The sequence below is a fragment of the Asparagus officinalis genome, chromosome 4, assembly GCF_001876935.1.
Source record: "Asparagus officinalis chromosome 4, Aspof.V1, whole genome shotgun sequence".
NCBI lineage: Eukaryota > Viridiplantae > Streptophyta > Magnoliopsida > Asparagales > Asparagaceae > Asparagus > Asparagus officinalis.
In genome coordinates, this window is record NC_033797.1 from 33,638,808 (window position 1) to 33,654,051 (window position 15,244).

General features: G+C 42.1%; 1 protein-coding gene across 1 annotated transcript; it reads right to left on the reverse strand.

Annotated features, from left to right (window-relative positions):
• Positions 6,135-9,387, reverse strand: LOC109838483. Its single transcript, XM_020406925.1, has 12 exons — positions 9,358-9,387; positions 8,806-9,005; positions 8,233-8,301; positions 8,042-8,188; positions 7,505-7,661; positions 7,398-7,422; positions 7,230-7,335; positions 7,131-7,144; positions 7,001-7,044; positions 6,705-6,795; positions 6,558-6,598; positions 6,135-6,476 (listed from the first exon to the last, which is right to left on the reverse strand). Exons 1-11 carry the CDS (start codon positions 9,385-9,387, stop codon positions 6,570-6,572), a joined length of 912 nt encoding a protein of 303 aa, XP_020262514.1. The 3' UTR covers positions 6,135-6,476; positions 6,558-6,569.

Below are 15,244 nucleotides of genomic sequence, written 5' to 3' on the forward strand. Positions count from 1 at the left end.
ATTGTTTATTTCCAGGCTCGCACCAGTGAATCGTTTCGCACTGGGGTGGGTCTGAGGAGCGGTGATATTGTGATTATTATTTATTTCCAGGCACGCACCAGTGAAACGTTTCGCACTGGGGCGGGTCTGAGGTACTAGTGAGATGTGGTTGTTAACCAGATATCTGATAATGTGAACATAGACTTTGTGTGAGATATGGATCAGTGACCTGTTATAGGATGGCTAGTTACATGACTACGTTACATGAATGATTTATGGTTTCTTATGAGATGTAGGTCAGTTGTGTTTCTTTTCATACATAGATCGAGATTAATATCTAATTATTTACAATTCGAGACATATGATATATACATGAGGGTTTCCTTGTTTGAATTATTTCGCTCGACGTACTACGTCTCGAGTTGTAGATTTTTAAGTATTAATTCCATCTAGTTGTATGACATTGATACTTGGATGATTATTCTGATCGCTAGCTGCATGATCGACTTGTTACTGGGTTGATTTTGTTGGATTTCTAGTTGTACGTTTCTTTGTCATTTCTGTTATCGTATCATTTCTCGCTTTGGTTTTCGTTCGCTCTATTTGTTTTATAGGGTCTTGCCGTGTGCCATACACGCTGACGTAAACCTGTTTTCTCTGGTGTACGTCAGACTTAAAGGAAGAACAGGTTCAGTGGGAGATCACCAGGAGCCAGAGGATTCTCAGCAGAAGTGCCTTGCAGACCGAACAGAAGAAGCCAAAGTTTAGTTATCCCCTCTAGTTGTTCGATGATCTTAGTTTACTTTTGTAGCATTTCTTTTCCGCCTGATCATTGTATTTTACATTTCTTCAGTATTCATTTGTTCCGATATGTATAAGGGCGTGTTTGACTCAACTCTGTGTCTTGGATGATATTCTATTTGTGATATGTATCTTTTCCATTCTGAGTTGTTCATTATACTGATATTCTATTTGTGATATGTATCTTTTCCATTCTGAGTTGTTCATTATACTCTTGCTATGTGTGATCGGGGACCTGTGACTTCGTATATTATATTTTTGACGCTTAGCGTATTAGATTGAGTAGAAAGAGTTTTATTATTTATTTCTACTTAATCTAATACGTCACGAGCTTGTTCACGTCCCGATTCCCCGGTATTTTGGGAAGCGGGGCGTAACATCCTTTGAGCACGTTGGTATGAGCAAGAAGACCAATGTGGAGTTTGGCACTTCTATCCATCGATTGAGGGGTCTTTTAGGTGGTGTTCATTCAGGCATTTCGGGGCCTTACAATGAGGCATCATTGGGAGGTAATGGGTATTTGGTTTCCGCAGTTGGGGATTGTTCTAGGCATTGGTGGGTTGCAACCAGGTCCCGTTGGTGTGAAGTCCTAGAAGTCAATAATAATTGGAAGAAGTGTATTGGCAGAAAGGTAACCCGTCGTTCTAGCTTTGGTAGGGGTTCTTTCTTGCATTTGTGCCGAGCTCATGGCAGTTTGAGACACTTCATTGGTGTGGAGACATTGGGACGATGAGATGAGATGACAGTTTTGATGGGTCGTTCCTTACTGGAGGGGGATCGGCGTTGGTTGTCAAGTATTGATTTTGGTTTTAGAGCTTCGATATATTTGGGTCATCTTAGTCATAGGTTGTCGATTGCTATATTTGGAGTTATTGGATCTGGTGGAGCTGTTTCAAATTTTGGTTTACATCGGATATTTGGTTGCTCAGTATTTGGTCACATCGAGGATGTGAGATTTGATCCGGTTGCACGTTTGGGATTCAGAGGCTTATTTGATTATCAGTTGGGAGCTTCTGATTTTATTCTGAGCAGATATGTCACTTCTGACTCTCGACAGGTGGAGAGTGTTGATCAGGTCGTTGGGATATCGCAGCAGGTGGAGGGTGATGCTACTTCACGTTGGGTGGAGATTACTCCACATACTCCAGATCATACTGCATCGTTTGGGATTCCAGCTGAGGTGACACAGATTGTGGATCATTTGGATTTGGATGCAGATGATGAGTTGGTTTTAGATTCGAATACAGTTAGTGGACATGATTTGGATATAACCATTGGTTCACCTCAGATGGAGGTGTTTGATTTATTTTAATTTGGGGCCATTGGGAGCGCTATCGGTTGCAGATTCGTTGGTGATATTGATGAAGAGTTGCAAACTTTTCTATTTGATTGAGGGTCTTTGGAGGCCATTTGGGTGAACTACGTGAAGGCTTGATTCCTTAGGCAAAAGGATATGTAGGCAGTCATTTATGATGCAGCCGATTTGGTGAGTAGATACCGACGTTTGGAGAGTGATCGCATTTTCATTTGGGTCTTGACTTATTGTGGATGGAGTCCGTTGTCGTGATTTTGTTTCACTTTGTACTGAACGCAACAAGTGGGACATTTGGTTTGGTTGGTGTCGGCTCAGTTTTGAGAACACTTCGCCGAGGTGGAGAATTGAAGAAACCGCGAAGAAATTTGGTGAAGAACAAGTTTTGGAAGTGCAGGGGTCAGTTTGGGTGTTGTGCGGTCGACCGCAGTGCAAGGCCGGTAGACCGCCACGGTCGATCGCGAGACCCTGTAATGCTTTTCGGGTTCTGTCGTTTGATCGCGGTCAATCGCGAGCTTCGTGGCGGTCAACCGCCAGTAGGGTCAGACCCAGTTTTTGCTTTCTTGTTCTGTTTGGGTTTTGTGTTTGGTATAAATACCAAACACGAATTGGAGTTTCTTTGGCTTTTATTAAGGCTTGTGTTGGGGATATTTGGAGCACAGAAAAGATGTATTTTCTGAACTACTTGTTTAGGGTTTTGTTTGGAGAGATTAAGAGATTTGTGGTGAGATTATTTTGTTCCTTCGAGTGATTTGTAATCTTAGTTTGTACTCTTCTTCTGTATTAGTGAAAACTTCATCCCCTTCTTGCCCCGTGGATGTAGGCAACTTGCCGAATCACGTTAAAATCATTTGTTTGTGTTTGTGGCATTGATTTGGTTGGTTTGGCCTTTATCTCGACGTTTGTTTGTTTTGGTTCTTGAAACACATTGGTTTGATTATTTGTGGCTTCCGCATAGGCGCACTACAAGTGGTATTAGAGCATACCCCAACATCCTTCTCCACTCGGTGCAAGTCTAATCCAATCATCCTTACTTTACCTCCCTAGGGTTTCGAATTTAACTAATTTCTAGGGTTTTGGATCAATCTGGCTTTAATTTTGCTGCAGGAGGATGACGAGATGCTTGTCCCCCATTCCGAGCTCACTGATGGTTCTCGGCCGATGGAAGGTAATTCTCCATCTCGATCAAAAAGGTGATTTTTTATATTTTTTTTTCTTCCTTTGATTTTAAGTTGTTCCTCAGTGGCGCCTGTGGACACTGCGACCACGGCTGAGAGCCAGCAGCAGGAAGCGGAGGATGTGGAGTTTGGGCACGTTGACAAACTTTACGGGACTTGAAGTTCCGTGAATGTTTTTTTAACTATGAAACTTCACGGGACTTGAAATCCCGTGAAGTTTAGTAGCTTAATTAAATGGCTGCTAAACTTCACGGGACTTCAACTCCCGTGAAGTTTCATAGTTTTTTTCGTCTAAACCGATCCAGTTTCAGTCTGACGGTTAAAATTAGGTCGGTTTTGACGAATATTTTCAGAATAGGTCGATTTTTGCGAATATTTTTGTAAATAGGGCTGTTTTCAAAATTTGTCCTAATTATTATGTATAGAAAGAAACTATGGTTGCATCTTCAATTCTTCAATGAAAATGGTTAGAGTCAAAACTTGGGTGCCTCTTAGAACGTAATACTTGATCATTTTCACTTTTTTTTTTCAACTGTGCGTGATTAGCTCAACTGGTTTTATCACGCAAGTATCTGGATTATGACTGCTGTTTTCATAGACTTGTGTGTTGGTAGGTTTGTTTTTGTCTCCACTTTGAACCGATGACTGGGTCGAAGGAGTCAGCAACCTCTTCGGCCTTGAAGGCCCACACAAGGATTTAATGGCCCACTAGCATTGAGCACTGTAGATAATTATGCTACTTGCCTGTGTAGATAATCAATATTGAGTCACAGTTAATCACATCTTCCAACATGGCGAGTAACAACAATCAACAGAAGAAGATTATGTATTAACGGTAACGGTTCAGTGACGGTCCATATTGACTATCAACAAGGACTTTTAAAAGAAACAATAGCCAAGAAGTTACGATTGTTTGAAATAAATGATAACTCTTGACATTTCACAGGCTCAGAATTTTCTAGAAGAGACTTCTAATGAGAGCGGCCCATCAACTTCGGATAAAGCATCAAATTCCATGGAAATTATAAATTTCTGTCTTAAATCGGAAAGACCTCCAAGCCAAACTTTGGCGGACGTATCGACTGGGTAGAGCATCAAATTCCATGGAAATTTTGACGACCTCTAAATTTTCTCTTCTTGGTAATGTTTGATGTAATTGGCTGTGAGTGTATACCGTAAAGAATCTCACTTTTCTTACTACGACTGTTGACCATAGTTCGCAAGAAAAATCGAAGGGGGGAAAATCAAAGGGAGGAAAAATTAAAATCCATCCTCCTCGAGAGATGCTTGCTGGAAAAGTGAAAGTGAAAGAAGTGACGAAGAGAAGGAAAAGTCAAGGAGAAAATCAATCCACCTTGGACCCAATTTAATCTTAAGGTATGACCTTTCATCCTTCCTGTCAAAATAGATGAGTATGTTTAGGATGAGCAAGTTTGATTTTAGTGTTAGAGCAGAAATTTTGAAATAAGATTGTTGGTTAATTATATAAAAAAAAAAAGGAACCACCCTATCTCTCCGACGAAGGGCCTGGCGCGCGCGCGCCCGCTCAGGCATCGGCGTCGCTGTCGCTGTTTGGCTGCCCGTGGACGAGGAAAGACCGAGAATAGCCTCTGAGATTCAAACACTAAAGAGAAGAAAAAATGAGGAAAAAAATAAAAATGGAAGGCGAAATGATCAGCGTCCAAAGAGATTTAATAAAGGAAGGAAAATTTTACCTTACACCCCTGGCTTAGAGCACTTTAACGATAAGTCCAATTTGGAACAGAAAGAAGCTTTGCTTTCAAAAGGAAAACTTGAATATACATGAATAAGTGCTTGTAGACCCCTCCTACTTCCACAAATTGTGAACAGGCCCAACAAAGTAGAGCTTAGTTATAAGCAAGTCCTTCACATTTAAAAAAAAAATAGAAACGAAAGTAATTAGATTTGTACAAATCATTGGGTGTTTTAATTATCTTCAAGTTCATTAAGTCATTCTGCTAAAAAAGTGACCTATTTTCAATCAAATGCAATTTTTTGTTGCCACAGATTACTTGTTCATTGCTTCTAAAACATCGTGTGATTACTCTCCTTTGCTCATTTTCTTTAGTTTCTTGTATATTCTTTTAATTTATTCTAATTAACACGGGGGATTCAGATCCTTTTATGATGAAGTGAGCTATAACCGTATCACTCTCACTACAACAAAATACAACATTGTCGACGAAACAAAAACGTCGGCAAAAGTTTAAAAAACGTCAGGAAAAATCTTTCCCGACGCAAAATGCAGCGTCGTTAACGCGTCACTAAAAGTGCGTCAAGGAAAATATTTGGCGATGCAAACACACTGCATCGGTAAAAGTCAACACTTTTGGCGATGCTTCATGCGTCAAGAAAAGTATATCTTTTAGCGACGCATAGTATTTTGCGTCGGCAAAAGTATGCAGAATTTTTTCATATGCGAAAGTGCGTCGGCAAAACTTGTACTTTTAGCGACGCATGCAGTGTCGGCAAAAGCCAATGCGTCAGCAAAAATATAGTTTTTAGCGACGCAAAATTGTTCGTCGCTAAAAATTATATTTTTGGCGTAATTTTTGGCGACGCAAGTTAGCGTCGGCAAAAGTGTAGCTTTTAGCGACGCAGAATGAAGCGTCGCTAAAAACTATATCTTTGGCGACAAAAGATAGCGTCGCTAAAAGATATTATTTTTGGCGACGCAATATAACGTCGGCAAAAGTGTTACTTTTAGTGACGCTTTTTAGCCTACACTGAACCTGAACATTGAACCTGAACATCCATAAAAAAATTGCTCTCATTCACATCAACAAAGAAGCCAGACATCAAATTATACTCCAAACAAGTTGCATATTATGATAAACAAAGAATTTGCTCCCACTGCAAAATAGTTACATTCATTTCCATTTTTAAGCCAACACTCAAAGACTTGTTTACATATTCCAGTTTGCTTGTAATCTATGAAGGAAAAAAAGAAACACAATGGAAAGAGAGGAAAATGTGAAAGAAAAGAAAGAATGAAACAACTGTTTAAATATTCTTGTTTGATTGTAACCTCATGACAAGAAAGAAGGGAACAACAGGTTTTGTCAGTGCACTATCAGAACTTGCAAGCATCCATGGTATCACTAGCAGCGGTCATGTTACCTTGGCCGATATATGTCTAAGCATATGGATTCCCATGACGAGATGTGCTAGTGCCTTGTGCGTTTCTGATAATATCACTATAAACCATTCAAGAGATGAAGGCATAAATCAAGTATGAATCAAATAAGCTTCTGGAAGCAACTTACGAGAACATAGAACTAGGTTCTTGATTCCACGTATGGTACACCTGGAAAATTGTAAATGTTCACTGTGATAAGGTAAACGGAAAGCTAAAATTTTGATACAAATGCTAAGAATTATGAAGCAATAGTTATTACAAACAAAGCACTTACCTTGGATGTTGGAACTCTGAGGTAACCATTGTTGAGTAGTAGGCACCCCTGGAAATGGTATTGTCGTCCGTAGAGAGCTCATATCAAAAAACTACATAAAAAACAGTGAGGTTCAGGTATAAATAGGGAATTATTTAGAAGTAACAACTTCATATAACAGCATATTGCATTGTTGGTACGCTAAGAGGTGTACTTTGCATATGAAGGGCAATGTTCAATAATGGGAAAGTATTTATGACAACACTGACTTTTAATTGGACAGAAAGCTATTATTAATTGCAGAGACATGCTCATACATTTTTAACAGAAGCATAGAGTTCTCGTTGTTTCGCAAAAGCTCCTGTACAAAGAAAACACTCAGCTCATCATCATTGTCATCCGTGCCTTTTCTCATAGATATCATGTTCACTTGAAAGGAAGAGTTACCTAAGTTTTCATAACTAGTTTTCACAATGACAAAAAGGTAAGCACAATAACCATATTCATAAATCACAAAATAGATTGAATGGAAGAAATTGTATCAACCTTCCTTGTGGCCTAGTAGTAGTAGCCTTCGTAGCTTGATCCACAACAGAAGTGTCTTTTTGAGAATTTTCTTGCTCAGTATTTGTTTCTACAAGTTCTGCAGATACTGAAATCACATTATGGGCTTGATAAGTAAAAAAGGTCCTTGATTGATTTCATTTCACATACCTTTATTAGATGGATCAGCAACTTGCTGCAATTATAGAGAAGCACATTAAGTTATCAAACTCAAGTAAATAAATTGAATTTGGGTAGGAGAGAGAGAGAGAGATTACCACTTTCAGTCTTTTAAGAATGTTATCAAATTGAGAGGTATCAAAAACCCAATTATTAGTCTTAGCAACACCTACACCTGTAATTGCATTCAAGAACAGAGTTTTGTCCAAACGGTTATAACCGTTTGGACAAACTTTGCCCAAACGGTTAATCTGCCTTCATTTCATGCCACCAGATCATAGTTTATTCAAACTTTACACAGCTCAAATAAAGACATGTTTGAGACATAAAAAGAATATATACAAACTTTAATCCTAAAATGACCAAAAAAAATCTCAAACTGATGAAAATATCAGCATGAATGTTTCCCTTCCAGTGGAATTGTGGCTTAGTTATCTGATTCTTCAGGTGCATAGAAATAGAAGGCCATAACAAACTTGTAGTCTTTTTTATTATCAATAAATCACAGACTCTGACCATTCTTTAAAAAGATGACAAAAGAATCTTACAAACCTGCGTTCAAACCTCCTAATAATTGCTTCATCAAAATCAAACGGTCTGTTTGTTGCTGCCAGTGTTCTCCAACCCTAGTTCACTGTCCAAGCATGCTATCAACCTCATCAACAAAAATTGTAGTCGGAGATATCTTTGCAGCCAGTGTAAACAAAGCTCTTCCAGTGTAAACTTGCTGGGATGACCTCAGGTCTGATACGCTTCTCAAATTCATTGTCTGGAGCAACCTCCTACAATCAGACATAGAAAGGAATCAACAGTAGTAGCCATAGACATTGTAACAGCAGCAGTAGCAGTAACAACGACGACAAAAAGAAGAGAAGTAACTATAACCATGACAATGCTGATCAACAACAACAGCAGCAGCAGCAACAACAATAATAATAGTATGATGATAGTTCTAACGACATCCCAAATAGGTTGCAGATTGACATGTATTCTCCTATTAGCAACTTATGTGCATGTCACAGCCACATATGATTTATATCTGTCATATTTGACCCTCAGAAACTATCAGGCAAGAACAAAAAATATAGCTTTTCAATTGTTGCCAAAGACAAAAGATTGAGAACAAAGAAAAAACACATGAAAATAAATTAAATTTAGCCTTCCTTATTGTCGAAAAAACAGTACTTTGATGTTTAGGGAAAAGCCAGCGATATGATTATGATTCTTATATAGTTCGTATATAGTTGTTCAAAATATTGTAGACCACAATCAGCACATATACTATCAAATGCATGGATCATCATACATTTCTATCAACTTTTGGAAGGGTTCTAAGCTCAAGCGTATAGTTTAAGTCAAGTGTCAAGTATTAGTAAATTTGCATATAAAATATGCAAACCTGAGTAATGCTAATGTGAATTCTCTTTGGAAAAACAGAAAAAGGAAAGTTACAATTGCTTTTGGAGGTAAAGGTGAAGCGCTATCATCCGCCTTGGCTACTGGAGCTGGCTTTTCTGTTTCGCTTTTGTTTCCAGATACTGGAGCTTCAGGTTTTGCAACAGATGCTCCAGCAGCGGGAACAACTCCTTTCCCAGCCTCCTACAAAGATAAAAGGAAACCATGCTGGTATATAGATCTTTAAAATTGAACTGAATTTGGGTCAGTAGAAATGTAATTAACACACCTTTGATGTTTCAATGTTTACCTCCTTTTGACTACCGTTCTTGCTATTGGTTTAGATAAAAGGAAATGGCATCAAGTTATCATATATTTGAAACAGAGTCTTGTAACATGTATTTATTTCTAGTATTCTATCATACAAATTGCACAGTATATATAACTAATGATCCCAGAATAGCACTACATCAAATTATAAGAATTATATAACTACACCACGGCTAAATAGTTCATTGATGAAATTGTTGTAATACTCCAAACCCTTGGAATTTACTTCTCTTCCAACTGCACAAGCATTTTCCATAATTAGAAAAAATAACTCACAAATGATTCCAGTAAAAACAAGTAATGGTAACAATATTCTCAAGTGTTTATAGCTTATAAGCTATACGAGGAATCAATCTTGACCAAGAGATGGAAAACCTGTAGCCTTCGAGTCCAGTTTCTTTCATGAGTTTGACATCTTCCTACAAGATACTGAAAAGAATTTCTTAGTTATAGTTTGCGTATTGAAAATAGTCTCCAAGTTTTGCTGGATTTGAAAGCCCAATATAATTAATCTCTACGATGATTTTGCTCCAAAGCTAAGCTGCTATATTAGATTTTTACTATACCTAGAAAATAAAATCTTCCCCCTATTTTCTTTTCTTTAACTGCTAAATTTGTGAACTTCGAAGTGCAAACGTTGTAGGCATCTAAAAATGCCTATAGGTGTCCGTACACAGCTCGAGACGGAGAGAAGACAACGAACGTCGTTATCCAAGTCTAAGAGGATCATCTGTCGTCAACAAGCGCATGAAGCGAAACGACGAACCAACTGGCCCACGCGTGTCAATCAGCTCGCACGCGTCGGTCAACACGCGCGCGTCAATCAGCTCGCGCGCATCGGTCAACACACGCGCATCATTCAGCTCGCACGCGTCGGTCAACACATGCGCGTCATTTAGCTCGCACGCGTCAATCAGCTCGCGCGCGTCGGTCAACACATGCGCGTCATTTAGCTCGCACGCGTCGGTCAACACGCGCGCATCAATCAGTTTCTGCGCATCGATCAACACACGCACGTCAACCAACGCGCGTCGATCAACACACGTGCATCAATCAGTTCGTGCGTATCGATCAACACGCGCACATCAATCAGTTCGTGCGCATCGATCAACAAGACGATCAATTACGTAAAACGGTGGAGAATAAAAGTCCCGAAAAAACCGGAAAACGTCAAAAGACTCAGCGAAAACGCCACAAAACACCGCGTCCGCACGGGTCGGACCGCGTCGACCCGCGCCCGCGCGGGTCGGCCAAGCGCGACCGTGATGCTCGTACGCGGCCGTGGGTCAAGACCAAGCTGATCCGCGCCCGCGCGGTCGGCCATGTTCCGACCGCGTCGCAGCGGGTCGAACACCGAGGCTGACCCGGCGCCCGCCGCGAAAGGGTCGGATTCGCCCTGCGCGCATTTTCGACCTCCGGACGCGTTTTCGCTGTTTTCGATCAGTTTTTCTCGGGATTTGTTGGTTCCTGAGCATCCTAACTGATTTGATATTATCCCCAAACATAATTAATCAGTTATTAACTGAAAATAAGGAAGAATCATCCATTCTTATCCGAAAACTCCCCAACTGAAGCCTATAAATACAAGCCTAGGGTCTCTTTTCAGCGGGGGGATTAATTATCAAGAGGAGGAGGTGCTGTCGGATTGAGGAGTCAAAGTAGCACGAATTTCAGCGAGGGTTGACAGATCTTGGCAAGTTCTTCGGCATAAAGAAGGAGAGTTTGAGAGATCCGACACCCCTTCCCGTCCGTTCCTCGAGATTAGGCTTGGTCTTAATCTCGAGAAGAGCTACTGATTTCGCTTAGTCGATCTCAGCGCTTCAAATCAAATACTTCCTCGGTGAAGGCGAAGCTCTGCCGAATTTTCCATCAACCGGATTCAGATCAAAGGTGGTATACGGATAAACCCCGGCACAGGCAAAGATCCCACGCAAGCAGAAGACCGATAAACGATCTCTGTGTTTGTTTGACGAGAACTATATTTTTTTGTTTTCATTGTGTAAAAGTCTTATAAAAAGACTATCTTTTTGTTTTCATTGTAACGACCGAAATTGTAATGAATACCGCAATGAATACAATAATTTTCGACGCAAACAGCTGAATACGAGTTCGACCAACTGATGTTCGAAGAGTATCTGTCGTCCTCCTCCTCCAGATCCTCCGCCTCTCGCAAGCGAAGGAAGATTAATGCCCCCGTTGTTGCGGTAGCTAAACCTTACAACGCCCTTCCGGCCTCCAACGAGTCCGGATCTACAAATCTGAACTCCTCAATCAAGGAGTTGAGTACAGAAGGCGCGCCCACTTTATCGAAGAGAGCTCGCCAAAGGCAGCGCCAACGCCTTGCGCGCCAACTCGTTAGGGCTTTGGAGGCAATTGACGGGATCCGTTACGAGGCGGATCTGAAAATTAGGCAACGCCAAGTGTCCCAACAGCGGACAAATGCCCTCTCCTCCAAATCATCAACAAGTGAATGAGTACAAGTCAAAAGGACCCGTTCAACTCTTGAGGAGCGGATCAAAAAGCGCTGCGCACTGCTTGTGCACGCTCGAATTCTTGCACAAAAGGCCAAAAAGTTGCAGAGGGAAGAAGTGGGAAAGAAGCCACAAAAACTGCACAAAGTTTGGAGGCCAAAGTATAAGACGACGGCTGAAAAGATCGAAAAATGTGAGTCGCTCAAATCTGACCCGCCGGCGTGCGGATCACTCGAATCTGACCCGCCAATTCGCAGGTCACTTGAATCCGACCCGCTAATTCGTAGGTCACTCGAATCCGACCCGTCAATTCGCAGGTCACCCAGAGCCGACCCGCTAATTCGCAGGTTAGATCTGACCCGCCAATTCGTAGGTTACCCAGATCCGACCCGCCAATTCGCAGGTCACCCAAATCCGACCCTCCATGCCGCGGGTCACCCAGATCCGACCCTCCAAGCTACGGGTCACCCAGATCTGACCCTCCAAGCCACGGATCACTCAAATCTGACCCTCCACTTTGCGGGTCGCTCAAATCCGACCCTCCAACCCGCGGGTCGCCTAAGTCTGACCCGCGCCAGGGTCAAAACAGAAGATTTTCTGCACCTGTTTTGTCGATCCCTTCGAGTTCTGCACCTCTGGTGGAGCCCCGCGACAACATGGATTTGTCCCGATTCAAGGTGAGGATAGTCGATCGCCTGGGTCATTTGCACGAGGATCGAGGAAAAGTTCTGATCGAAGAACGCTTGGGTCCGGTGACTGAACCCCGAACTACTCGTCGAGCTGGGGGTCGTACATGCCCTCACAACAATTTCAAGCCTTTGTATAAAGGGAAAACTCTAGTTTCCACCCGCCTGGGGGTGTGTATTAAAGTCCAAGAGCCCGTCAAGAGTTCACGCTTACAAATGCGTGACTCTAAACGCGTGACTCTTGAGAACGCAAACAAAGAGTTACATACTCAGAAGAAAATGCGTAAGATAAATGAAATCGTTATACCTGAGGATTCATGTAAACAGCCGATAAGTTGCTCTGACGGCAACGTCGATGAGTTGTACTATCGGGCTGGGGGTACGAACAAGTCTCGGAAGAGAAGTACCCGAGAATCAGAGTCTCACTGCCCGTGCGCTAAGATTATCAGGCCAGTCTTATCAGCGTGTAGCTGCCCCAAGATCGCTCCGCAGAGGATCTCGGTATTTGAGAGGATCTCTAATGGAGCGACTAAGTCCAAGCCAATACGTTTCCGCAAGAAACGATCGGCCGTTCAAGGTGACAAACTTCCAGAAGTCACGATAAATATGGTTGATAAGGGAAAATCGACTCGATCTTCTAGTTCTGATCCGCTCATATCTCATCGTCTAACCCGGTTGCGATCGGGAACCATTAGACAAAGAGATTACCAACGAATGCAGAGGGGATTATCCTCTGATGATGAAGCATCAGATGCCAACTCTGTAGTCGCTTCTGACAAAACGGTATCCAGCCCAGGGGAATCCCGCGAGGTGTTTATGATTAACACCGAAGAAGTGGCCAAAATCATTGAGGATGCTCTAGCCAAGCAGAAGCAAGCATTCAAAATCGAAATGGAAATGGCTATGCAGGAGATGAGACAAATGCACGACCAACAGATCCGAGCTTTGTCGAATCAGCTAGGTGAATCCAATCGTCGTAACAATGTTAGCCAAGCAGCTAGCAACTCAGACGTAGATGAATACATCAATGTTGATGACCCTCCCGTTGACCAGAATGCTGGGGATGGTCCCACTAAAAACAACGACACTGGGGGTGGTCCCGTCAAAGATGGCAATGCTGGGGGTGGCCCCATTATTCCTCTTTGAAATCGTCCAAGGCCCGATACGAGCGAGGATGAGAAAATGAAAGATCTCGAGAGCAAAATCAACGCTCTAATGTCTGCTCGAGAGGTAAAAAGGACCGGCATTCCATGTCCCTATACAAGAGAGTGGGATTCAATAGCATACCCGACGAAGTTCAACCTGATTAACTTCATGTCGTTTGATGGAAAGGGTTCGCCCACTCAACATCTGATCTACTTCAAGTCCCACTTAGGTGTGATCTCCGGCAATGAAGCCTTGATGGTTCGGTCATTTGTTGACACCCTTTGCGGGCCCGCCTTCAATTGGTACCGCCGTCTCGAGTCTGGAGGCATCAACAGCTGGAATGACCTGAAGAACCTGTTTCGCGCTCACTTCTTTGATGACGATGCCGAAGTGTCAATCAGGACACTCTTTGATGAGAAGCAAGAAGACGACGAAACAGTCGACGACTTCGTCAAGCGCTTCCGGAATAAGGCGATGAACTGCCAAAATCCGATCACAGAGGACTTCATCCTCCAAACCTGTCACAACAACCTCTCTTTGGACGTGTTGGAAGTTATGGGAGTAGCACCGTCCAACAACTGGAAAGAGTTAAAGATGCGCGGAGAGCAGGCCGAACGCTTCCTCAGAAGGAAGAAAGCCGAAAGAAGCCAACTAACAGCTAACTTTCCGAAATCAAATTTCGCCTCCCGTGGTAAAGGAAAAACACCTGCAGCAGCTGTTGATGCTAATCAGACGTCGTAACAGCAACCCCGAAGACACCAGAAGACTTCGGGTTCAAGACTCCAAAAATAGTACTCCTTCAAGGATGAAGACGTTCCAGCCATCTTCGAATCCCTCCTTGAAAATAACAAGATCAAGCTACCACCTATCACAAATCAGGAGGAAGCTGACAATACTGCGGAACCAAAATACTGTGCGTACCACAGGAGGGTCCTTCATCCCACCAAGGATTGCTTTGCTCTTAAGAATAGCATCCAAACTTGGTTGAAGCCGGCGTCATAACGCTGGGATAAGCCAAATGAGAATGGCGATACTCCGACAAGAATACGAGTATAAACTGCTTCTCAACACTCCGACAAGTATACGTGTATAAATTGCTTCTTAATATTCCAATAGGCACACGAGTCTAAACTGTTTCCCACTTTTAACGGGAAGTTCCTAGAGAATATTACGCTAATATTCTTAAGAATAACCCTGTCATGTAACTGAATATAATGTCCGAACTAATTCTGCAAAGGAAGCTGGGGGTGGATGATTTATATAACGGAAAGTTCCCAAAAGAATGCTACATGTGATTTTCTTAAGGATAACCCGATCATTACAAACGAAGTGATAAACACTAAACCCCCACCGATCAGACTAATTAACGGTGGGACCATCAAAATTCCTTCCGGTTAAATCCGCTCAAACTTTCGTTGTATTTGTGCACTCAACATCCTCAATGTTAGAGTCCGGACATGGTACTCGGATTTTTAATGTCTTAATCATTGATGAATTGTCAAACCCCTTCGTGTTAAGTTCTTATCACTTGACACCAAGAATCCCCATTGAGTAATCGGTACAAGTCAACACTCCCACTATGATTTGTACTCTCACTCCTACTGTCTACCTGGTCACACCTTCCTACAGTTAGGGCCACAACCAAAATCCCCTCTCGATTCCTCCAATAAACGAGAGGCCCACAAATCGAGCGATCAAACCTTCCTACAGTTAGGATCATTTCAAGCCTCCCACTTGGTCAAACATTCCTACAGTTAGGGCCAAAACCAAAATCCCCTCTCGATTCCTTTAATGAACGAGAGGTCCACTT

Coding starts and splice junctions, on each gene's coding strand:
- LOC109838483 (XM_020406925.1), bottom strand. CDS start 9,387: ATGGAAAATGCTTGTGCAGTTGGAAGAGAA. Junction 9,006..9,357: donor CTTGTGCAGTTGGAAGAGAA/GTAAATTCCAAG, acceptor TTATCTTTGTAG/GAGGCTGGGAAAGGAGTTGT. Junction 7,336..7,397: donor TGCTGATCCATCTAATAAAG/GTATGTGAAATG, acceptor ATGTGATTTCAG/TATCTGCAGAACTTGTAGAA.